At 34.9% G+C, this 26,301-nt stretch overlaps 3 protein-coding genes across 3 annotated transcripts in view; 2 read left to right on the top strand and 1 right to left on the bottom strand.

Annotated features, from left to right (window-relative positions):
• Positions 1-4,737: 4,737 nt before the first annotated feature.
• On the top strand, positions 4,738-11,990 carry LOC128990210 (enoyl-[acyl-carrier-protein] reductase, mitochondrial-like). The gene is made up of 5 exons (XM_054412499.1): positions 4,738-5,105; positions 5,621-5,857; positions 6,512-6,789; positions 7,759-7,883; positions 11,618-11,990. Exons 1-5 carry the CDS (start codon positions 4,893-4,895, stop codon positions 11,896-11,898), a joined length of 1,134 nt encoding a protein of 377 aa, XP_054268474.1. The 5' UTR covers positions 4,738-4,892; the 3' UTR covers positions 11,899-11,990.
• A 511-nt stretch (positions 11,991-12,501) lies between these two features.
• Positions 12,502-19,162, bottom strand: LOC128989285 (protein OSCP1-like). Its single transcript, XM_054411164.1, has 7 exons — positions 18,995-19,162; positions 16,733-16,923; positions 15,891-16,019; positions 15,363-15,522; positions 13,733-13,886; positions 12,985-13,161; positions 12,502-12,661 (listed from the first exon to the last, which is right to left on the bottom strand). Exons 1-7 carry the CDS (start codon positions 19,104-19,106, stop codon positions 12,502-12,504), a joined length of 1,083 nt encoding a protein of 360 aa, XP_054267139.1. The 5' UTR covers positions 19,107-19,162.
• A 776-nt stretch (positions 19,163-19,938) lies between these two features.
• LOC128988633 (cullin-4A-like) overlaps positions 19,939-26,301 on the top strand; it is a 42,928-nt gene continuing 36,565 nt past the window's right edge. The window contains exons 1-3 of the mRNA XM_054410105.1: positions 19,939-20,370; positions 23,891-24,064; positions 26,104-26,293. Of these exons, the coding sequence (XP_054266080.1) occupies positions 20,100-20,370; positions 23,891-24,064; positions 26,104-26,293 (635 nt within the window). The 5' untranslated portion in view covers positions 19,939-20,099. The remainder of the gene's footprint in view (positions 20,371-23,890; positions 24,065-26,103; positions 26,294-26,301) is intronic.

The raw sequence follows: 26,301 nt of genomic DNA, 5'->3' as shown, positions 1-26,301 counted from the left end.
ATATTTTTCAAAATCAGATTTTTCACTGCAGAGTGTTTTAGCTCGAATTGATAAGCTTTTTGGAATTGATTTTTTCATATACATAGAGTGACAACTTTGATAATGTAAGTACTGCATTTTGTTAGTTTCTTTTAAATGAATTTTTGTTTTAGGTTTTTGATTGTCAATGATCTAAGAAAGAAATAATTTTGTCTGAATAATTCCAAGTTAATTTCAAGCAAGAAAATTGGTTTAAATCTTGTAGAAATTCTTTTAGTGAATTTATTCCGTGTTGCCAAACAATAAAGATATCATCTATATATCTTAACCAAAGAAGAGGAGTTAAAGGATTGTTTGAAAGAAAATTTTGCTCTAATAGACCCATGAAAAGATTAGCGTAGGCTGGGGCCATATATATATATATATATATATATATATATATATATATATATATATATGTGTGTGTGTGTCCATCCGCACGATAACTTGAGTAATTTTTGTCAGATTTTGATCAAATTTGGTATGAAGGTGTAAGGCGGGATACACTTGAACGAGTTCGCGAACCCGCATAATCGGACTATGGGAACAGGGGTTTACGGGGGGTTTAATGGGGTAAAAATAGGGTTTTCCCATTTTTGACAAAAAAAACATAAAATTAAGCAATTTCTTTTCAAAAAATTTTGTAGAGCTTAAAAAACTAATAATTTAGTATATTGAAGCGTTATTAAGCGCCTAATGGTTACGGAGAAAATATAAAAAAATGTAAATTTAAAATTCCCATGTTATTCTTATGGAGAGAACAAGTAAACTGTTGTAGTTTGCTTGTTTATGAACATCTATATAAATAAAATTACAGTTTTGTCTGTACATTGCTTAGAATCATGCAGTTTTTGGTTATTTTTACGTTTCATAGCCTAAGAAAGCCGAAACGAGTCTTATCTCAATTTCTGTCTGTATGTCTGTCTGTCTGTTTGTCCATTCTGTGACTTCGTCTGTAACGCCAAAATGTCATTTTACGCGGCCTACTCCTTGAAAACTAGAGTAAAGATCAAGATTCCAATTATTTTTCTGTATTCACTGGATTGGCGAGAGTGTCTTTGGCTATTAAAATATGGCCTAACTACTTTTGAAAAAATATAACAAACAATCAAAAACCCAATTTTGTTAGATTTTTGTCAAATTTTCCCCCAATGTTTACTATTACATTTTATGAAATAACGATCAGCTGTTTGGATTAGTTCTCATTTCTAGCTGTCACTGATATGTTTACATTAAATACTGTTTACAAATACCGCAACCATTTCCGATAAAGTTTTGTTAGCACATCCAAACCAAGTTAGATTAAAACCGTTGTGCCTTACTTAACCGGTTTAATTAATCGCAAGTGCAACGATTGTTCTTAAGTTTTTATAACCGGGGAAAATACTGAGAATCAGTGTTGTGAATCAGTGCTGGGAAACTTACATTTTTTTAATCATCGTCACCAATAGTTTAAAAAAAGGTTTCCATTCAATGACGGCGTAACAAAGACAGTTGTGTAAAGTGCAAAGTAAAAAATCAACTGCAGTGGGTGATCGTGGATGTTGCTGTGATCTTGGAAGTTCTTTCTAATTTCACTGTGATCGTAACATATGTTTAACTTACAGATGTAGCTAAAATCGCAACTCGCTTTTTCCAATGTGTCACTTTCGGTTTCTACTTACTTACATTTCGACAACGACATCGGTACTTTTTCTACTTAGGAAGTAAAACTACAAACGTCCAAAACCCCAGATTTGTGCGTTTTTTGTCACATTTCCTCCGAATGATTGCTAGATATGTGTACCGATTATAGTTTAGAGATTACGTAATCTTTTAAAAAAGAAACCTTTGTTTGGATAAAGGTGGTTTCTTCAAACTGTCATTATATGTTAACATTAAAAGTTGCTTACAAATAAATGGGAAATAACTATAATTTTCGAAAACTTAAAAAATTTAAAACAAAGGGAGATTAATAGCTTCGGTACTGCACCACATCAAGTGAATGTTTTTTTTAGCAAACCATATATAATAATATAATAGTGAGTTTTTAAAGCTTTACGTTGTTAACGTTACATGTTTTGTGGCCTGTGTATTTATTTATTTATATATTTTCCAACGAATTACCACCTATAATACAGTTTGATTAGAAGGACAGTTTGAATTGGTCGTAATCGTAAGTACTATAGTTCTTTTCTTAAATGTAAACGTTGGTTTTTGGTACTGCTACTTTTCCTTAGAACTGGTGGTAGCAGCAAGAATAATATTTACGTACAAACACCTCACTATTTACAACTATAGTTATCGTTAGTGCTGTACCTTATTTCTTATTAAAGTTAATTGATGTCTTACTGTATATAATTTTATTGCGTTTTCTGTCTGGACTCCAAAATGTTACTTTATGCTATGAAAATGATAATACATTAGTGAACGATTTATTTAGCAAACCATCATGAATTTTTAAAGCTTGGCGTTGTTAACGTATAAATGTTTTGTGGGCTGTGTATTTATTTAATTATTTATATATTTGCCAACGGGTTTACACCAATTTTACAGTTTGATTAGGCCTAAAAACGGTTATTATAAAATTTGATGACACTATCAAAACTTTCAAATAATTGTAATTTGCTTTGGTTAAAGCGTAGTAAATCCCCTAATTCATTTCTGTATTTGTGTGTGTAAGCCTGTTGGTAACGCATTAATCTCCTTATTTCTCAGTGTTTCGTGAAAAAAGAGCACCTTTGTTAATGCAAATTTCAACCCGAATAAAGTGTGCAGTAGTGAGGTTGAGGTAGTATTTTTACTACTTTTAACCAGTGTGAAAAGTAACTTTCAATTACAGGCCTCCGTAAGTTAAGGGCTATGCCTCATAGATCTATAAAGCAGTTCCTTTTATCATTAGATATAAAATATGGACTAACATGATCGGTTGACACTTAATTGCGAAGCATTCGTTTTGGCTATGAAACTGTCAGATATTGTGTTTGCGAAGGTTTATTATGTATTCCTATACAGTAATAGTTTAACCAGCATATCTGGAAAAATGCACACTAAATATGCAAACCAACTCCTGTTCTGAATATAAGGTTTCAACCTACTACAAGATTCCCGTACGTAGAACGGGCAAACAGCTAGTATTTTGATAAAATCTGGAATATGTTTTTATTTCTTACCAACTATTAACATAAAAAAAAACAGTTTAACCATAGACTAACTAACCCTCCCTGATGCAGCAATCCTAAGTACTTGTTAAACTAATTCTATTTAAATAGGAAATAAATGTTATATTTTTAAGTAGACATTTTAGTGTAAATCTAATCAGGCAAATGGAAATTCGCTTAGTTGCTGGTTTGCTGCGGCGGGGGTATTTAGTCTTCACGTACAGAGACTTAAATGTTTGTATTAAATTGTTAGAAATCGTTAATCGTGGACAGAATCTTCCACAAAAGATAATTACAATATAGTTTAACACCCTAGAACTTCTTAGAGTAATATTAAAAAAATATTTTTTGTTAAGGCTTCGTCATAATGTAAAAAATACTCAATACAACAAATTCATTAATTTTACATAAGTAAACGTTGATAGTTGTATGCGTATTGTATTTTTTATATATCTTCTGTATACATCTAGTCCTCTATATTTTCTGTGTACACAAATGCTTTTGTTTACAATTTATTTTGCAACTCACAATAACTGAGAAATATGTTAAACCGTTGAACTGTTTTTATAAATTTTTGCCATTATTTCTCAACCCGTGCTTAAAAAAATAGTGACTCGTGGATAAAGCCAGATACCAATTTTAATCTAAATCGGACCACAGGTTTTGTCTGTAGATCTGTATCTGGATCATACAAGTGTGTATTATATTACCTGATATTACTCAAAATATGTTTTATTCTATAACGTTTAATTAAATTAAACATTAAAGTCACGCTCCCTCCATTTTTGAAGTATTCAGTCCAAAAATGTAATAAATTTACTTGCGCATACTTATTTATTTCGTGTTAATAAATAATTGAGGTGATGCAATACACTTATGTAGGCAGTCGCAGCAGTCAAAGCCGGGCATAGCGCCTAGAGTTTCATGAACGCAAACCGCGCAACGAGTAGCTAAATGAGCCGTAGAGTAAGTGAACCATCTAATATTTTGAAGAGGGTTCACTTACTCTACAGCTCATTGTGCCAATGATCTGTAGTGTAAGTGAGCCATCTAATATTTTTCTGCAGGCTCGTATAGTATACGAGCCTATTCCTATAATTTATATTGATTCATGATTTTGGCTCGTATACTATACGAGCCGATTCCTGAATTATCAAATAATTCATACGCTTGGCTCATAGTCACTATGATCTGTAGAGTAAGCGAACCTTCCTACTGTATTTTTAAATACAATACACGAGGCTCATAGGCACAATGATTTGTAGAGTAAATGAACCCTCTTCATTTATTTTTTTATTTTCGATAGGCTCGTATAGTATACGAGCCTGTAGTGCAAGTGAACCTTCAATATTATTTACAAAGCTCGTATAGTCTATGATCTGTAGAGTAAGTGAGCTGTCCCCGACGAATCATTGAAGTGATTCACTGATTATTTGACCTACAGCTGACCAGACACATTGATTTTTATTTGACTAAAAAACAAAGTCGATGCCTTATCTAATTTCTTTCAGCTGATTTAGTGAAGCTGGAGCTGAAGCAGTAGCAGACTAACTATGGTTTGCAGCTGTTTGTTGACCATCGAAAAAAGTTTCAACTTCAACTGTCAAATAGGTAGTAAGTAAACGTAAACGTAAATAAAATCAACACTTGAATTCAACCACAGATAATTGGGTTATATTATCTGTGGTTCAACACATTACACCACTTCAACAAACGTCCAAACTCCAACATAAAATGGCAAACCATTTAAACAAGGTTATGTCTTTGTTTGTTATCAATAATGTAGTTAATCAGAACTTTATTGGAAAACTTGTTACGGCCTCTATGTTACATCAACCACGCTACATGTCAATCAAAGCTCAGAAGATTGAATTGAAAGAATTTGGAGATCCGAGCAAGGTCTTGAATCTTGTTGAATGTACTTACGAAGAACCGGCCAAAGATCAGGTATGAAAGTTGTTGTTAGCATTGCTCAATACTTCCTTGTTAGGACTAAAGAAAAATGTATAAAAACAAACAACTAGAATTCCCTGTGCTAAGCCCCTACAACGTTTTGTATCTAATTAGTCTAATTAATCAATATAATTTTACTGTAATTGGCTTTCTAGAATCCTAGAAATTAAACTTTTGGAAATGTTTGGAGTAGCCTAGCCTGTAATTTGTCTGTCATTATCTTGGACTAAGCTACAGTACTTCCAATTCAAACTTAAATTAACTGCAGTAAGCCTATAGCAGGCCTACAAATTTTAACACCTCTCCGGTTTTTTTACATATATAATTTAGTAGGCCTAAATAAAAGGTACAAAACTCTCATCCCTGTGTTGAGTCACCCCTCTTCTCTATTGTAATGATTGTGTGGCGAACTCTTAACATCTAGCCTTTATATAAGTTATTATTAAAGGATTGAAATAAGTTTATGTCAACCTAAAGGAATTACATTCCTCTTTGCACCTGTTTTTCAGGTGACACTGAAGTTTCTCTTAGCTCCTGTAAATCCTGCGGATATTAACACAGTTCAAGGTGTATATCCAATCAAACCAAGTCTCCCAGGTGTTCCTGGCAGCGAGGGTATTGCGGAGGTAATTGCAGTCGGGCCTGAGGCCAAGAACATCAAATTGGGTGATCGAGTCATTCCTAACAAACAACCTTTTGGCACATGGAGGACTCATTCTGTTGTTAGTGAAACTGATGTATTCAAGGTAATCATTGTTAAATTAAGCCTACTAATTTTTGTTCTTAATTAATACATCTTTCTCCTTGGTACATAAATTAATTATTTAAGTCACAACATTTTTTTAAACAATTAAACTTACAAGGTCAAGAAAAAACCGCATCACATTGTGTAAAGGACATTAGGTAAACTGTGCAAATTATCTTAATAACAAGACAAGTCAGTAAATAAAGGTCTCCAACGAGATCCTGCTGTCAAGAATTGTCAATGAAATCCGACACCAATAATTAGGTAGGTAGTGTTTTTCATGCTAGCCTACGCCTACGTCTAGTTTATTCATGTTTTGGTCGTCCTTTATATTTGTTGTTTGGGATTAACTTATGCAATATTTGCGTTATATTCAAGATACTGTTAGCAAAAATTTACAAATTCAAAATAAAGGGATTTAAAACAACTTACTGCAAAACCTTTTACTACCTCAAACCATTTTAATTAAGCCCATTTATTGAAATAAAATCATCCAGTGTAGGTCCTTAAGTAATTTGCAAATGAATCCCAGATTTTAAAATATAAAAATACTACTAAACTTAAAAACAATTTGTCTTTGAATCAGTTTTGTTTTATTCATTAAAATAAGATTAAATAGATACCAAGTCTCTACAATGTAAATCTAAATTCGCAGGTACCAAAAGATCTAGGCCTGGCTGAAGTCGCAGCTGTCACCTCAAACCCTGGCACTGCGTATCGCATGTTGAAAGACTTTGCAACTCTGAGGCCTGGTGACATAGTGCTGCAGAACGGTGGTAACAGTGCGGTAGGACAGAACGTGATACAACTTGCGCGGGCTTGGGGCCTCACTAGCATATCAGTAGTACGGGACCGGCCAGACATTGCAGACTTGCGCTCGTACTTGCTGGAGCTTGGAGCTGATCATGTGCTTACTGAGGAGGAACTGGAGAAGTGAGTGTTTTATTATATTTTTTCAATGCAGGAAATAGAAATTTTTAAGCATTTGAAAACTCCCTTGAATTAAACTCTATAACTGTTCTACAAATCGGTGTAAATCCCCAAATTCATGCTATCTAGAAACATTGTTGCAACAAATTTCAACTCACATCAGAGTCATTATTAGATCAGTACAAGATATCTTCTTGTTGCTTCATTTGAAGAACATCTAGTACCAGTACTGGGGCATGATGAACAAGAACATGACAAGAATACTTCTTGTACTGGCTTGATTATGAATTTTAGGTGAGTTGAAACTAGCCGACTGTAATGTGGCCGAAACTTCATGCGACCAGGAGGCTAAAACTTAATAGGCTAATGTGAAAATAATAATTGTAGGCCTACATCATTCCATTGGCCTACCATATACCTGTTTTGCGTTGTCTTTAGATCCTTCAAAAATTGCATTTGCCTTTAGCCTATAGGATTTGTATCATTAGCCTTAAAGAGTTTATTTTTTAGGTTTTTGATATTTTTAATCACTGATTTTTAAAACTAAATGTAGGCTAGGTTTTACCCGGCAGCCTGAACTTCAATTCAGAATTAGGCCTATATTGATTGAAATATAGTTCAGAATTGAACATGCCTCCATTGTAAAAGATCTCAAAGTTTTAAAACTATTTTTCTTTTCTTTTCAATGATTGTGTGTTTTCTGTGCTCTTCATGCCAGAGCTTGCAATAGATGGGAACAAATTAATTGTTAACTATTATTTAGATGTTAAAATGACAATTTCTAAAAAGACTTATTTACAGATTTTCAAAATGTTAAGTTTCAGTTCATCCAGTGCATAGTTTGAATCTTTGTGAATATTTCAGTTTATTTCAAGTCGATAAACACTAGGACCATGTTTATGCGGAACCAACCAGCGGGTGTAACCCTCTTAAGTATAGGCCTAACAGTTACCTTAATTTGGGGTTTTATAGGCAGAGAGATTTCTTCCCAAAAAACAACATGAAAAAGCCTAAACTGGCGATGAACTGTGTGGGAGGCAAGAATGCTCTGACCCTCTTGCGTAATCTGGATAACAACGGAGTCATGGTCACATATGGTTAGTACTAGTTATAAAATAAATACTAATGGTTAGACTTAACATGTTTAACTACTGGGTTAAAACACATTTCTTTTTACAATGCTGAGGCTAGGATGGCTGTGTTGAAAACAAAACAAAAGTACCATAGTAAAAAAATATGGAGGATAGTTCAATAAATTCAATACGGTACTTGAAATATTATGGTACGTTATTTGGTTACCGGTATATCAGTTTGTACCACGAATACTGTCGAACAGAACCGGTATGGATCATAAACATTAAACAAATGACGTTGCTGGCCCGAATCCTATACTAATAGCATTAGCATGATGTCGACAGTTCCATTTAAGCAATGTTAAATTAGGCTATGTTTATTTTTGGGCCAGTTACATCATTTGTTTATGTTTATGATTCATACCTGTTCTGTTCAAGAATTTGTGGTTTGTACTAAAAAGAATTTTAAAACTCAAACCTATGATTGAATGGTCTTACAAAAAACACTTAACGTGAGAAGACTACCACTAGTTTACAATCACGTGCCCGGATTATTGTACTATCACCTTTAAAACTGAAGTGTTCTGACTATTGTCGTTCTGTTGAACTTGTTGGTCTGTTCTAAAAGGCCTTCGAACTTATATGCGCCCAAAGTTCTTTGGGACACAATGTTTTTCTTAAGTAGCTTCAAAGGATTTACTTTGACAATCTATGTGACTTTCCCCCATTTCTAAGCAAAGATAGTGCAACTATGCTCCTTTCAACAAATTTGGGCGGTTTTAGGGGAAGAAAGCTTTTCCCTCCACTTGATCATCCTACCAACCATTAAATTAATAGCTCTTCAGGTGAGGTCTGCCAAAATGTCAATCAGCTGCTACATATAATAAGCAAACAAAATAGTGGGGAACTTCCTCTCAAACCACCTAAATTGTGTTAATCAAGTACTAGTGTACCTGTTGCTCGAATTCAAGCAATTACGAAGCATTACAGGCGAGTCAAAGATTATGGACATACTCACAATCTACACAACAGTTAGATATAATCAAAATCTTTTGTAAATATCTTATCTTTTTTCAAAAAGCTGATCTTGTTTTTTAGTGTTTTCTACAAATTTTCCCCTCTCATAGCCGCATTAGATTGTCTATGATAACGATTATAAATGAAAAAAACATTATTTCTATTTCTTCTACTTGGTTGTGTTCTATGACTTTTTCTATGTTTCCATTGTTTGCAAATCGGTTATTTCAATGATAGCTCAAGAAATGTAGGACAGTGTTAATTCAGTTTTATTTTTAGCCTATATCAAATTGTCCAGGATTTCTCGCCCTTTTCCATTCTAATAATTACACCAACCCAAGTTTCGTCTACAGATGCAATATGCCAACGAATATCACCTACGTACAATCTCCAAAAAGTGGTAAAAAAGGCAGAAACCAACCCATACAATAGATATAAGTTAACTCCAAAAGAAATAATTTTAAGAGTTACTGTGATATTAGGATTCTCCACTGATTTGGTAACAGAACATTATATTGCAAAACATGACACGGAGCAGAAGAAAATCCATTTTAAAATCAGAAAAACCCATTGCAAATATTGTACTTCATTTTGACACATTCAATAAATCACAATTTAAATATTAACAGCTGTTTCATTAAAAAGCAGTGTAGAATTATGCATATGGTCGTAATGTAAACAAATCTGAAGAGTCTTAAAGGCTTCTGGGGCAGAGCCCCAAGGGAATTTACCTCGTTCCTCTTTTGATGGCTCATCTACAGACCAAGACCTTTCTTTAGAGACCCCTACCAAGTTTTTACGCCCAGCCGTTCTCTCAAATTAGCTGTGACAAAAACCCTGTTTTCCTCCATAAGAATAACATGGGATGGGAATTAAAGGCCACTGGGGCAGAGCCCCAAGGGAATTCACCATGTTTCTCTTTTGATGGCTCATCTACAGACCAAGACCTTTCTTTAGACACCTCTACCGAGTTTCTACGCCCAGCCGTTCTCTCAAAATAGCTGTGACAAAGAAAAACAGTTTCAAATTAATATATAGACTAGTGTACCTGTTGCTCGAATTCGAGCAATTGCGAAGCATTACAGGCGACTCAAAGATTATGGAAATACTCACGATCTACGCAACAGTTAGATATAATCAAAATCTGTTGTAAATATCTTATCTCTTTTTGTAAAAGTTGATCTTGTTTTTTGAGCTTTTTTAGTGTGAAAAAAACATTATTTCTATTTCTACTACTTGGTTGTGTTCTATGACTTTTTCTATTTTTCCATTGTTTGCAAATCGGTTATTTCAATGATTGCTCAAGAAATGTAGCACAGTGTTAATTGAGTTTAATTTTTAGCCTATATCAAATTGTCCAGGATTTCTCGCTCTTTTCCATTGTAATAATTACACCAACCAAAGTTTCGTCTACAGATGCAATATGCCAAAGAATATCACCTACGTACAATCTCCAAGAAGTGGTAAAAAGGCAGAAACCAACCCATACAATAGATATAAGTTAACTCCATAAGAAATAATTTCAAAATCTACTGTGATATTAGGATTTTCCACTGATTTGGTAAAAGAACATTGTATTGCAAAACATGACACGATGCAGAAGAAAATCAATTTTAAAATCAGAAAAATCCATTGCAAATACTGTACTTCATTTTGACAAATTCAATAAATCACAATTTAAATATTAACAGCTGTTGCATTAAAAGGTAGTGTAGAATTATGCATATGGTCGTAATGTAAACAAATCTGAAGAGGCAACTTTAAAGGCTTCTGGGGCAGAATCCCAAGGGAATTGACCTCTTTCCTCTTTTGATGGCTCATCTACAGACCAACACCTTTCTTTAGAGACCCCTACCAAGTTTCTACGACCAGCCGTACTCTCAAATTAGCTGTGACAAAAACCCCGTTTCCCTCCATAAGAATAACATGGGATGGGAATTTAAAGGCCACGGGGGCAGAGCCCCAAGGGAATTCACCATGTTTCTCTTTTGATGGCTCATCTAAAGACCAAGACCTTTTTTTAGACACCTCTACCGAGTTTCTACGCCCAGCCGTTCTCTCAAAATAGCTGTGACAAAGAAAAACAGTTTCAAATTAATATATAGATAGGTACGTATTTAATTAGTTTTAGAAAAAAGATTCATACCGTAAATCAGCTGATAGCTGGAGAACTTGGGAAGGGGAGGAAAGGCCATGAAACGAGTAGTTGTGTGCTGGAGTCTACCCGTGCGGAATTGGATAATTTGTCTTTAGATTTAGCTATTTAAAAATATGTTCTAATTTTTTTTCAGAAAGGGGGGATTGAGGGGTTTAGGGAACTATTATATATATAGATTGACTGTATCAGCTTAATATGTAAATTATACTTTTCAGCACACTCGTACTTTTAAGTTGCGAGTGGAATTTTTACTGGTTCTTATCTTTATTATATTAAATCAGATGTATTAGAAATATTAGATCATCAAAATGGCTGTGATATGGATGTGGTTTGGCTCGGTAATTAATTTAAGTTTATTATTATTCACCTCAGAATGTCGCACACATCTATTAATTGATTATGTTGAGCCTTAACGATCCTTATGAGTCCAGTACCGTTACTATTAATAGTAGTGTACTAATTAAGTGTTACTAATCCTTACATGCTTCAATAAAGGTAGCAGAGCGTGGTTTCAATCCACGGACCTTAAACAAGAAAAGAAGCCTAATCTTCGCACATTTGTAACCGTCTCATTTGATTACAGGAGGAATGTCCAGGGAACCAGTGAGTGTACCAACATCAGCATTCATTTTCAAGAACATCTCTCTTCACGGGTTCTGGATGACCAACTGGCACAAAGAGCACAGAAACTCTGAAGAACAACGGATAATGTTTGAGGATCTGTTCCAGTTGATGAGAGACGGGAAGTTGAAAGCTCCAAGATACAAAATTCTGCCTCTGAGTCAGTACAAGGATGCCATATCTAACACAATGAACATCAAAGGTTTTGCTGGTTTCAAATACTTTCTTGACTTAACAAGTTGATCATAAATGAAAAAGCGAATGTATCTGTGATAACAGAAATCTGTGGGTTAGTTTGTAAGATAAGTCAGTAATATTAAACGTTTTCAACTTTTTTCAGTTTTGGTTTAGTTACACATCTGTTTCCTTTTTTCAAAAACTGTTTTGAATCAGACAATAATGGGTTTTACATACCTCCATAAAATAGTCCAATGATTAATATTGCTCATCAGCTTACATGTTTTGTTGCGAAGACAAAAGTTTCAAAGCTTGCAACTCGTCAATAACACAATTAAAACACAAACACAAAAACCATGAAAATGGTACAAATAGACAAATTTTAGATAGCGTTATCATAATACTGATTTAGTCTTGCGTGTCGCGACTCAAATGCTGTCTTCACTACAAAACATGTAAGCTGAGCAATATTAATCCTTGGACTATTTGACGGAGGTATGTAAAACATATTATTGTCTTAACAATATATTCCAGGGGCCAGAAACATGAACTTTGTTGAATCAGTTTAATTTAGCGAAAAAACTCAGTGCTTCCTAACCAAAACATAAGGAAAATACAAAAAAAAATTTAAACACTTTTAATTATTTATTTGAACAAATAAATTGTGTCTTAAAGGAACTTGTCCAGCAAATCTACAACATTGACGTTGCTCTGGTCACTCATGGGTCCACTAACGGTCATTTCCGTCATAACTTTGTGGAGACTTTCAGTATAGAGAGGCTCGGCCTCAGTTCTAGTCACGTCAAGCTTCACAGGGGAATTAGCCTCACTGTAAAAAACCACAATGTAATAATTAATAACTAGTAAAGTATCCTCCTTGTTAGATTTGTTCCAGCTTCCTCTTTTGAAGTATCTTGTATGTTAATTTATGGCGATTTAATGAACAAATTGTTATATAGCAAATGCATTATGTTGACAGATTTGTAATAAATAAAAATGACGACCCAAAGTAAGTAGGTAGCTTTCAATGTTTCTGGTAATGTTTACCAGCTAAAGACAAACATGAGTAACAATTTATCTCTAAAAAAGTTTGAAAAAAATTAAAATAATGCATCAAAAATAAAAAATGTTATCCTTTAAGTTGTTACTGACAGAGTGTTGCCGTCCTGGTCCAAGAACAGGTCCAGTCTGATGTGCTCCTGGCTGCTGGGAGTTACAGAGCCCAACAGCTGTTTGGCCAACAAACTCAATTCTTGTCTGTAGTCCTCACTATCAGCTGGGTCCATCACCTGGGTCTCCTCTGTTGTGACCCGTCCGGACAAACTGTACCTACAACACATCCTTAGATCTATATCCATGTCCAAATTATTCCACGGATATATTTTTCTTACTTTAATAATTTAATTTTTCCAATCTAAACACTTTTCTACCCTTGTCTACCGTGATCACCTCAATAAATTTTAAAACGATTAAAAAATAAAAATACTATTTTAATGTTAACCTTATTAAGACTGTATGAATATATTTACAAATCCACCTGAAAATAAAATTGTAGATCCCCGAGAGAGGATTTCAGTTTGCTCTTTTTAATTTTTTTTTGTATAATGAGTGGAAACAGAAAAATTTTTGTTTTCACAATATTTAAATCTTTCTAAAAAAATATCTGTTTTCCTTAATTGGACCTAAATGCTAGATCTAAGAAGATTTTAAGTGCACAACTCAGAATAAAGTACACATAAAGATTTAAAGTGGGATTCTTCTTATCAACATCAACAATCTTTTATTATAGCATAGTACCACTTAATTATCATTCTATATCCTCAGCTTTCTTAATAAGTATTCCAGTTTATATGTAAATGAGTTGAAGTCAAGATCGCAACAAAATTCCAAATAAACTCACACATTTGTGCCAAGGACGGTGTGTCGGGTTCCTCTCAGCTCAGTGGATCCAACGTCACTAGCTTGACTGTATTCTCCTCCTGATGTGAAGGTGCAAAGATCTTGAATGCAACCATCATTGCTGTACACTCTTATGGTGCCGGGAATTTCATTACCTAAGGATTGTTAAGATAGTTATAGGATGATAAAGCTAAGCGCACTGATTCGGGACGGCACGTACAGGATTGTAATTTTCAGCATTGATTGCTTATGTGTGCATGCACTAAGCTGCCAGGGTCGGGACAGGACCATCCACACCCTCCACCTTCCGAAAGAAAGTTTGAAAATATATTTCTAGGACATCCCGATGTCCGTACCCGTGAGTCACCCGCCACTTTGGTGCCGTCTACAGTACGCGGGCGCATTTTAGTTCGGACGATACGGTCTAGTCTTTTTCATACCGTAGTTTTCAGCACAAATGCTTGGCAGAGACTGTGGAGGTGTCTATAGTTTGATCGTTCCTTACCGATCCAGTGCGTGCACCCTACTAAGAAAAAGAGGGATGTCCTTATCGGCCGTACATCCCGTACCAACCGATCCAGTGTACACAGTTCATTAAAAAAGTGTGGAATGTCTGTACTGTCCGTCCGTGCCGTCCCGACCCATTGCGTGCTTAGCTTAATAGTAAAATTTATTAATGTATTAGTCAATAGCACCAGATAGCTAGGTGTTTATAGTGCTCACCCAATGGTCAAAAGTTCACTGGTTTGATCCTGAAAGTCCAATAACTTTTTTAAGGTAAAACTGGGCCCAGCTGTTCTTGATCATGGGGCTTTTGATAGGTAAATGTCACTTGCTGAAGAAACAGCTGGTCTTACAGTGTTAGCAAAACGGGAGTGCCGATGGAGACCTGTGGGGGTGCGTGCGTTTGAAGGGACTTGACCTGGTCTCCATCGGCACTCCCGTTTTGCTAACACTAAAGTCAGTAATGCTGTACAAGCAGTGTTTCTATACGCAGAATTTTTTTTCCAACAACGTAATTTTTAGACTATGTGCCTGATAAAGACGGTATAAGATAGTACGTTTTGCTCTGATGCATGTTAATACTGCTTTCTAAAAACAAACCAACACATATCCAACAAAAAAAAAAAAAAAAAACCAATTACAAAAATTTTTAGCACAGTATTATAAAAGGTTTTAAAGAGTTGTTTATTTATTATTAGTTTCCATAAAATACAAACTGACAATTACAAAAACTTATACGATTTTGCTACAAAAACCATTAATTACTTTTCTACAGCAAAAACAAATTTGAATCGAAACACGATACACCAAAAATACCACTTGGGATAGAACAGAAAAATGTTTATGAGTCAAATTAGGATTTTTCTTTAGCGGGATAAAACTGGATTCTCTCAACCCCGTAATGGAGTGTTTGTTTTGGGCATATGGAAACACTGGCTTCTTAATCATGTGTTCTACACTCATTCCACATTCATACTTGGATTAAATTATGCCCGGTTGAGTGTCTCTCTTAATTTGTAATAATAATAACTAAGAAAACTAGCCTCACTCATAGATACGGTTTTAAATCAACTATGAATGAATAATTGTAGGCCTAAAGTTGTAAAACAAAAGTAAGGTTATTTTACCGTAAGGGATCACACAACTTGGAGATATAACAAAACATCCGCTGCTGTTTTGTAGACTCTGTCTCATGAAAATTGAAACTCGAATCCTCATATCTTGAAAGAAGTTGAGAATGTGGTATCTTAATCTCTGCAGCTCTCCGTTGCCCATCTGACCATAGGTCTGAGGCAAAAATACAAAATATGTTAACAAAAACATTAAAAAATACCCCTCCAGTAATTCTGAGTCAATTATTAAGCCATTTATTTGAAAATCTGAAAAAATTGTATTAGGAAGGATACAATATAGGCAAATGTAGAATACCTATGTTGTTTTTCTTTTTGTGGCAGGGGCTATCCAACAAACAGTTTTTATGGTGTAGGTAATTGTGATTGTAGAAGTTGCGAAATGAAAAAGTGATCATTTAAACTACCGAACTACTTTCTAACAAAACAAATTTAACACCTACCCAGCTAGAGTTGTGTGACTACAATCATAGCTTAAAAACCTTACTCTCTCTGTTAAACCTATGTGTTCTAAGTTCAAATTACCTTGATTAGAAGAAAATAAGCATTATCCAGCTGTTTGTGAATGGCCTGGTTATTAACGAGGTTTCTTATTGAGTCAAGATGATTCAAGGTAATCAGCACCAGGTCTTTGGGGTGAGCAGCAGCAAAAAGCTGGAAATTTAAAATATAGCTTTATTAAATTGCCATTTTATAAAGTTTAAATAATAGAGGTGTTTGACTAATGTAAGGTAATTAACTTCTTGGTTGACTTTGCTTATGGGTAGTAAATTAAGAACACCCACAGAGAAGTAAGAAACAGAGGATACATTCCATGGTAAATTTAAGTGGTGTCTAGCACCAGTCGCTGGTGTCTAGAGCGAATTCCCCTCCGCTCTCCTTTCACGCTCTCCTTTCCCCACTTGCCATCACTTACTACAAAAACTTCTTACTTACAAAGAATTTTTGAAAATTATACCTGTTAAAACTATTGTTGTATTTCCAATGAACATTCCCAAGCTCAGTCCTTCTATGTAGATACTAAAACATTCTTTGGCAATAAGGATAAAACTCTTGAAACTGGTCAAGCATAAAATTTGGTACGATTAATCTGCCTAGAGCAGGTTGTCCTGGTACTAGATATCAGAGAATATTATTCCTGAACTTTGTTTGAGGCAGAAGACAATATAAGATTGGACACTTTTTTATGTATCCTTAGACACTTTTTTAAAAGCAAAATATATAAAATTTTTATAGCAATTAAACTGCAGTGTATAATACCTTCAGTATCCAATAGTCAATGGTAATACTGTACTGTGTGTTATTTTAGTGCTTTTTTTGTTGTTGCATGATAACATAATTGTATGTCTGGATTTCACATAACATACCTGATACTTGAATACCATCCTCATGAGGTCATACAGCTTGCCCATGCTGTCATCACTGAGCCTCATTATCGAGGCGTGAGCCAAGTCGTGAAACACGCTGCGCAGCGCGTCTTTGTTGTAAACCTCTTGAGGCTTAAAGAGCTCCTCTAGGAACCTTTGGTTCAGCATTATACCAACTATGTCGACCAGAACTGAAACAGGGATAAGTTAGCGTATGTTTACAGAAATTCCTTTGATTTTTGCTAGATCTTGCATATTTTCACATTTTTACAAAGCTTTATTATCCCAGTGGTACGGTACATTTATCTGTCTAGAGTCAAAAGGACTATGACTAACAAACACAATTTTAATCAAACTTGGTCAAGACTGTTCTTTAATCAACATTTTTCTGTTATTGAATTTGTATGGCGTTTTATGGAGATAATCATCAAAATCTAAATCTAAAATACCCCCGCCGCAGCAAACCTGCAGACTAAGCGAATTTCCATTTGCCTGATTGGATTTACACTAAAATATCTCCTTAAAAATATCACATTTATTCCCTATTTAAATAGAATCAGTTTAACACATAGTTAGGTTTGCTGCAACAGGGAGGGTGAAAGTGTTTTTTTATGTAAAATGTTAATAGTTAGTAAGAAATAAAAACATTTTCCAAATTTGGGCAAAACATGTTAATAAACAAGCAAACTACAACAGTTTACTTATTCTCCATAAGAATAACATGAGAATTTTAAATTTACAATTTTTTGGAATTTTCTCCGTAACCATTAGGCGCATTATAACGCTTCGATATACTAAATTATTTGTTTTTTTAAGCTCTACAAAATTGTTTGGAAAGAAATTGCAAAATTTTATGTTTTTTGGGTTAAAAATGGGAAAAACCCATTTTTACCCCATAAAAGCCTCCATAAACCCCCGTTCCCATGGTCCAATCATGCTGGTTCGCAACTCGTTCGAATAAACGTAGGTTTACAGGTTTGTACCAAATTTCATTAAAATCGGATAATTTTTGCTCGAGTTATCGCGCTAACGGACACATATATATATAAATATATATATAAATATATATATATATAAATATATATATATATAAATATATATATATATAAATATATATATATATAAATATATATATATATATATATGAATTTGAACGGATGGTGTTTTTGGCCTCTAGGGACCTCAAAACGAAAAAAAAAATCGGTCCCGGGTCCAGGTCTTACCATGAGTACTACGGTAATAGCTTATTCCCTATATGGGAAATTCGCTAAAAATGAAAAAAAAAATCCTGGAGATACCATAGATTAGTATTTACTACCATGTACTAATGGACTAATCAACACAAGTAGACTTCTCATCTCATTGTAAATTTTGAAGCTCTTTTTCTTCGTGTCTAGTTATGTCCGGTGACACTGGTGGCTAGTGTTGAGGAAATTTTGTTTCCATTATTTTAGAGTTAATTTCATGATTTGTGCTTTACTGTTTGGTTACATAACTAGAGGATGAGTTATTGTTTATGATTATATTGTTTTGTTTGGTTAAACAGGGTTTTAAATGACTAAAATAACAAGAAAATATCGTAAACAAAACGCGACATCTACAGTGAACAGAACTAACGATAAAATTGGCTTCAGCTGTTCCATAAGGATGTGAAATCTACTAAGGGAGTATGTTTGATTCATGCTGCTATACCTACATTCATTGACTATTGTCCAAATTTCATAAGAATAAATCAGACTACAGGTGTGGTAGCTCTGAGCTCTGTACACATTCACGCACAGACAGAAACATACATCCACAGACAGACATCACTTCAAAAACCACTTTTTTGGTTCAAGGGGCCCAAAACGGATATATACTCAAAACCTTTGACTATTTAATGTCAAAACTCAAAGAAAAATTTTTTGACGAAAACAACTTTCTCCATTAGTAAAAAGTGGGAGTCTAACATTTCCAGTAGAATTTAGTTTCATATTTTAGATCTGTCTTCAATATAGAGAGAGTGGCAATATTCTGTATTCCAATTAAGTGTTTAGATTTAAGTAACACAATAGATTTTTTGTTATCTATTTCTCTTAACAGGAGCACCATTTTACTGTTTGAGTTAAGTGTAGGTATATAATTATGTCATCCAATACACGTATTTCATAAATAGAATATTTGCATAAAGTGCCAATTTAACATAACATGAATAGTCTAGATCTAGATGGATAGAAGACTTGAGGGTAACAGTTCTTAGTGGTATTGTCGTTTTATGAATACCTTTCTTAGCCTTGTCACCAGGGACCTGCTGTGCACGAAGCCGCTGATCAAGGATATAAACCATCTCTCCTCCTAGGTTGAGGAATAGGAGAGGTAGCGAGTATCTGGCCATGGCGAAGTTCAAGTGTTACAGGCTTACAGCTAGCTCGACTACGGAAAAGGAACATGCCATTGCCACCACTACGCCTCCTCACCATCGATAAGACGGGTGACGGGTTTCGTTGTCATGGAAGCAATGGACAACAAAAAACAACTTGACGATAGCTCCTACCATCATTGATGTTATAGATCCGTTCCGTTGATGTAACAAAATAGATCGTATTCAATCTCAAGTATTTCAATTAACAATACCAGTATTTCATCGTGTATGCTGGTGTAATAATTAACTTATTGGTACCATTAGAGGATTTTATAGAAATATTCTAACTTAAACTAATCTCATCTGTATTTTGTGTTTGTACAGATACCACAGTAGAGTACTTACTACTACATATTTAATTTAATTCCTACGTTTTAATTTGAAATGCCATAAATAACAAAAGCCGTATCCACATTACACATACTCTGCTCATTAAGTTTTGGTATTTTCATATCCAACATTTTGATACAAAATATAGTTATCATATCTTTATAAAATGATTATAACATAAATGTTAGCAGGAAAAATGGAGGATAAAAAAAAACTATTATACTAGAACATTGTTTCTATTGAACCTTTTACCATGATAAATGGTTAAACCTCTCTCGTTATACCAATACCATCGTTATCAAAGGTTAGCCTATAATATTATCGTTTACGTTTTATAAATAGTGTAACAAGTCTCCCAATTATTTATGTTTCACTTTCTTACATATAGGCCAAAATTCCAACTAAAAGAGAAAATTATCATGACTTGTAAAAACACGATCCAAGAGGCATTGTTTACACTGCTGTTTTTAGATGAAAGAAGGTCCATCATCGGTCCATGGCTATGATGTCTATGTTCTGCATTTTTATGAGAAACCCTGTGCTTGTGAAACTTTTAATTGATTATTTATATTAAACTCATTATAGGCTATACATTAATATTATTCTTTGAGGGCCTCGGCCGTGTCATGCGATCTTATGTCAAATTTAAGTAGAACTCGAGTCCTTGATACACAAGGAGAAGATTGTGAAAACGAAAATACTTTGAAGAGGAAGAGAAACTCTAGTGGTAGTGATCATTATTGTAAAGTTGTCAAACACGAAGAAAATATGACGGATGCCACTAATCAAAAGCGTGCAAATTTTTCTGCATTGACCCCAGCAGCTAATGGATTAAATAGGACAGTTCCAACTTTAGTCAATTTAAAGCCAGGAGCAGCTAAAAAATTGGTTATCAAAAATTTTAAAGGTAAGGATATCCACTTGATTGAACAATCTTTAAGCTTTTAGCCCTACTAACTAAGTATATTTAGGAAAGGCTCTTAAGCTAGCCTTATTATTCTTTGTCACTTCAATTTTAATTAGGTAGGCAACATAAGTTACTGTATATAAATAAAAATAGGCTAGGCCTAGGCCTGCGTCTAATGAGGCATTAATTCTAAATAGGCCCAGCTTAAACTTTCAGTTTCGCTCCAACATCACAATTAATAAGGTAAGGCCTAACGGTAGTCATGTAAATAAATTGTTGGGCCTATAATCTAAGTGGATTAGATTTTATTGTACTTAACTTAGGCCTACATGTTAAGTTAGCCTCTGGATTGACAAATAATATTTAAAAAAAGGTTAGGCCTAAACACGTTCGCTGCTACGGACGTTTCGGAACGTCAGCTGGGCCACGGCGCCAGGAGCTAGGAACGTTCCGGAACGTCACCGTTCATTGTTGTTTAACGTTTCCATGGATCAACCAGCTCGTCACGAGCGTCCTATAACTTATTTCTTTGCAGCTCGTACTTTTCTGGGGACGTACTTTTCTGATAATAAAAAATATAGTTTCGCAAAATCACCACCAGCTCTTTCCTGCTAGATAGTGACACTACTGCAACCTGAGTAAGTAGTTCTGCTATCCATCAGAATCACTTAGTACTACAGTATGTCCAAAGCCAGTTGTATTGCAGAACATTGCTATCCAGTATATCAACTGTTGTTTTTACTGTCCAATTCAATGTATCAGCGGCAATGAAAAGAACTGTTTGACAAGCCACTCGCCTTCCCCAATAAAGTCAAATCCGTCAGTTCAGTTTTATTGTATATAACTTATGTAAATAGTGTTTTTGTATATAGTAATCTAATCCAACATTTGTTGGTCAACGATGAAGAGATTAAGTATTCAAGTAAGTAAGTAAGTAATGTTACGCAGTGTTGAGCGCCGTCCCGGTATCTAGCGGTCAGCAGCAACCACGTGTTAAATAACTGGCTATTACTTAGGCAATCCATTCAAATCGCAAACGCAATCCAGCTCAGTGGAGCCATCATCTGGCATTTCAAAGGACGTTTTCTTTCTTCATATTAAGAGTTACGGTATCATATTTAAACGTAAAAATTAATAAGTAGGCTTTTAAACATTTAAAGCATAAGTTAAGTAAGGCACATTAACTGTAGCTTAAAAACTGATTAGTCAAGAAAACAGACACCGGCTGATTCTGAGTCCAGACTGTGGGTGGTCAGTGTAATAAGGTATGTAAGTTAGCCTACGTCCATTATCTTAATGACTTCAGGTTGCGTCCTGTCTAGGACATTTTGCCCTCTCCAGTATCCTGACGGCAGTGTCATAGAAAATTAGACTAGAACGAGAGTTGGTTTTGGACATACAGTAAATTTTGTGGTCGGACTTCATTGCCATGTAACTTATCTCTCAAACTCATCCAATGTGTTTAATTTAAGTAGGCTAGCCTAAATCTGTTTAAACGTAAAATAGGTACCGTACCGGCATATTCATATAGGCCTATAGATCTCTATTCAATTTTAATTGTGGCCTTGGGAAATCAAACGTCCTAAGCTTATTATCTAAGCAGTTGATCAAGCTGTACTGTTGAAAGTTTATTTTGGATGCTTCCATAGCATAATGAATTATGGTGTGATATTTTGGGGGAATAGTCCTTTGGCGGAGCGTATATTTTTGCTTCAAAAACGCATAGTAAGAACAATTGCGAGAAAACCCTATACTTATCACATTGTAAACCAATCTTTATACAACTGAATATACTCACACTGCCTGCTCTGTTCATTCTTGAGTCTGCAGTGACAGTTAAAAGGAAGCCAGAACATTTTCCAAAAAATCAACAAATCCATAACTATTCAACAAGGCAGAAGGAAATGTTACATGTACCACAAGTTTCATCCAGTTTAGTGAGAGATGGACCAAGACATACGTGCATAAGAATTTACAATAAAATTCCAGCTGCCATAAGGAAAATTGAAGATGCGGAGAAGTTTAAATCCAAGTTTAAAGAATATTTAACGACTAGGCCTTACTACTCAGTAGAAGAGTTCTTAAATCAAGAATAGGCCAAAACTTTGACGACCATGGCACACCCGTGCTACTAATGGGATACCTTGATACCTACAAGTATCAAGTATTTTTAATTGACAATGATTTTAGGCAAGGTACATTTTCTTTCATTTGTAAATATTTTTATGGGCTTCACTCGAACCCTTTTTATTGGCTGGTGATATCCAGGACTAGGCCTAATAAAATTCAGTAAGACACACTCACACCAATTCTTGATTCTTGACACAAACATAAGTACACACTTCACACACAATCGTTCTCGAGATCAAATCCGATGTTTCACCGAACCCAATGTTTCAATTGCCATGAATAGTGACTCTGTTGTTCAGTATCTGAGTTTCCTCCAATCTGACTCCTTGTTGAGAATTTCACATGAATCCATTCCACAGTAGGTGGAAAGCAGGCTATACTTAACTTATTTTGGTACAGCTGCAAAAAGTAGGCTATCCTTATTTTTTAAAACAGTTCTTACGCTATGCTTAGCATTCAGATGCCTTAATCTTTCAGAGGCATTTCACATTTAATGGAACACACAGTGGTAGGGGGTTTTATCTCAGTGCTGGGTTCTTCTAGAATATCAACTTTATTTAAAAACTCCTTAAGGCAATATCAAAGACCACAGTTGTTTATGTGTTAGTCCTATGGTTTCTTGCTCGGTTTTTATTACATAATCTGTAGGCCTACTACAGATGGATTCAGTCCGTTTGACCAAACTGGTACTGCTTAACGCCAAACACTTACCTTGAGTAATATTGATCACCTATGATAAAATGTGTGTATGTTTCCCACACATTAGCAATTTTCTACACAACCTGCAAGCGGATTTCACTATGATTGTTCTGGTGGCCGTAGGGAATAAATTATATTGATCGGAATAAACAGTTACATGATTTTGATTTGATTTGACAATATTCCCGTGGCGGAGCACGGGTGGCTAACTGGTTTTTATTAATTTCCTTGTAGCAGCAAAACTAGGTACCCTAGGACTGGTTAAACCTAATGTTATTTAAACAGATTTAAATAACATAACATAGCGGCGGGGGTATTTTAGAACATGATCTATATTTTCCGATATTATCCTATATTTTCCCTTGTCCCTGAATAGCTGAATGTTTACAAATGCTATAATAGGTACAGTACTGTACTTTAAAATTTAAAATTTTCACCCTTTTAAGTGTTGCTCACTACTTAGCCTACTTAGGCCTAAATGAAGAAGTTATTTATTTACAGTATTTTAAGTTATTTTAAATGATTAGGCCTATTGTGAACATTTTGATCTATGTAATATAATAAGGTTTATTGCATAGCAAAAAGTAAGAACCAGTTTAGGAGTAAAATTATAGGTAGGCCTAGTTAAAAAAAATCTTGTTCAAAACAATCATTATTGTGATTTGTTGGCTAAGTCAAGTTTTTGTTACAGATAAGCCTAAATTACCGGATAACTATCAAGAAGTAACATGGGAGAAGCTCAAGGAGGCAGTGATTGCTGTCCAGCTGTCTACGAGCATCAGGTACAGTCTGGAGGAGTTGTATCAGGCAGTGGAGAACATGTGCAATCACAAGATGGCCGCTGACCTGTATACTAACCTCAAAGGTAGGCCCTGCTACACAGATATATTGTAATAGGTAGTAGCGTTGGCTGAAGGAGGCAGTTATTGTCCTCAAGCTGTCTTTAAGCATCAGGATAAAGTCAACACGTATACTTACGGCAATATAATGTTTTTTTTCTCCATCTTCCCATCCTAGGATGCTAGTCTCCAGTTTGGAACCGTTTTACTCATTCATTAAACAGTACAATACAGAGATCAGCTATGTTACCTGACAAGTAGGACAATGCTGAAGACGGTCTCCCCGCCACCTCACATTCAACTCACGGCCTGCTTTTCTATTGTTTAGGTGAAAGGCACAAACTTGGGTCTTAGCAGGGTTTGGCTGTAGGTGATTTGCGTCATAGTACTGGGAAAGTTCATTTAGAGTCATAGTCAGCTTCTGTTCCTAGAGGGTTATGACATTATGTCTCTGATTAAACCCATTGGCGATTGGTAGGATTTGAACCTGGGATTTCAAGGACCAAAGTTCCGCGATCTACCACTAGACCAGCTCTATCCCTATCGTAGTGTAATATAAATTATTATTTTACAAATTTGGATGAATTAAGCTGTTTTAAACCTTGCAAAGATTAGTTAAATTTTAAATTTTGTTTTGTTCTTAGGGAGGGCATACATCCTTTGGACGCAATAAGATTTCCTAATAGTATTAGGATATTGTGGAATTCTTCAGCAATGGCAATGAATGTTAGAAATTCTTGAGGTTCTCAAGTAGATCGTCTGCACAATTACAAGCAGTACAAACCGAGGTTTTGAATTGTGGTTTTAATTATAATGTCAAAATTTAACAACTCCAGTTAATGATAAAGCTACTAGCACATCTGTGCACACTCTATTCAACGTAATTATAAAATTTGTCTGGTTATTATTTTTAATGTTTTCAGTTTCCAGTGAAACATCATCTGATTGAAAGTTTCCTGAGCTTATTTTGATCTAGGAATCTGTTGCAATAAATAGTACAATCGAGCATTTTGATTTATCTTCCTCTCAATACTATAATGTCAAGTATTTATTTTTTCAGCCTTGTCCCTGATATAAGTAGGCTGATTAGCAGGGTAAAAGTAAACATTTTTCTTTAACAGGTTTAACCATTGACTATACAAAGAATATTAATTAAATGAATATTAATTAAAACCAATGCAGTATCATAGCAAACAGCTGATTGATTTATCACTTAACACAGAATATTGTCATTAGTTGGTAGCCATCTCAACAGATTGATACTATTGATACTCATTTGGGTAGATACTAAATTTACAAAAAAAAAAAAAAATGCTGCGGGAAATATGCGGGAATTTGGCCGAGCCCATTTGTTATACACAAGATATTTAAAAAACACTAGCTGTAACCCGCGGGCTTTGCCCCGTTTAACTTCTTAATTTTCAAGATTATCTCGTTCGCATGGCTCAATCACGTCCTGGTTGAAGTTTGTTCGCTACGCTCACTCACCTTTAGGTTGGAGCTCGTTCGCTGCGCTCACTTGCCTTCAGGTTAGCTCGTTCGCTACGCTAACTCGCCTCCAGGTTGAAGTTCGTTCGCTACGCTCACTCACCTTTTGGTTGCAAATTAGCTGTTGTCATAAATGTAAAAGAAATAATAGTGCTGCACCCTGTTGGTAATCCTTGTAACTTTAATGCTATTGAACATCACAGAACAGAACCAACTTGTTTAATTGAAACAGCTGTTAAGATTCAATAATTCCATTTCTCATAAGGTTAACATGGGAAACTCCAGAGCCACTGGGGCGGAGCCCGAAAGGATTTTTGAAATAAGAATATGCCTATATGTTAATCGGGAATGTGAGCTATCATCATGCCAAATTTCAGCCCAATCCGACCAGTATTTTTCGCGTTCACTTGTCACAAACATACATCCATACATCCATACATCTATACATCCAAACTTTCTCATTTATAATATTAGTAGGATTAGTAGGATGTATGACTCATCATCCCTTAATAATATGGTATCGAACTGTGATATTCCTCAATAAGATGAACTATTCATTGATTGTATTTGGTTGCAGATTTAACTGAGTTGCACGTCAGAGCCAACATAGAACAGTTCCTGCAGGACACTATAGACCGACTGATATTCCTCAAGAAGATGAACGAATGTTGGTTGTCACATTGTCGTCAGATGATCATGGTACGCAGCATCTTCCTCTACCTGGACAGAACATACGTGTTGCAGAACGCTGCTATACACTCAATATGGTATGTTG

The sequence above is a fragment of the Macrosteles quadrilineatus genome, unplaced genomic scaffold, assembly GCF_028750875.1.
Source record: "Macrosteles quadrilineatus isolate MER2022 unplaced genomic scaffold, UCM_ALF_1.0 Scaffold_3__2_contigs__length_128488019, whole genome shotgun sequence".
NCBI classification, from domain to species: Eukaryota; Metazoa; Arthropoda; class Insecta; order Hemiptera; family Cicadellidae; genus Macrosteles; species Macrosteles quadrilineatus.
Note: the sequence above shows the minus strand (reverse complement) of the source record. Positions and strands in the feature narration are given on the sequence as shown.

Bases quoted from the DNA above. Each gene is read 5' to 3' on its own strand.
- LOC128990210 (XM_054412499.1), top strand. From the start codon at position 4,893: ATGGCAAACCATTTAAACAAGGTTATGTCTTTGTTTGTTATCAATAAT. The intron at 5,106-5,620 runs GTATGAAAGTTG...CCTGTTTTTCAG, and splicing joins AAGAACCGGCCAAAGATCAG to GTGACACTGAAGTTTCTCTT. The intron at 7,884-11,617 runs GTTAGTACTAGT...ATTTGATTACAG, and splicing joins CGGAGTCATGGTCACATATG to GAGGAATGTCCAGGGAACCA.
- LOC128989285 (XM_054411164.1), bottom strand. From the start codon at position 19,106: ATGGCCAGATACTCGCTACCTCTCCTATTCCTCAACCTAGGAGGAGAG. The intron at 16,924-18,994 runs GTATTCATAAAA...TCCCTGTTTCAG, and splicing joins TGGTGACAAGGCTAAGAAAG to TTCTGGTCGACATAGTTGGT. The intron at 13,162-13,732 runs GTGAGTTTATTT...GATGTGTTGTAG, and splicing joins ACCGTCCTTGGCACAAATGT to GTACAGTTTGTCCGGACGGG.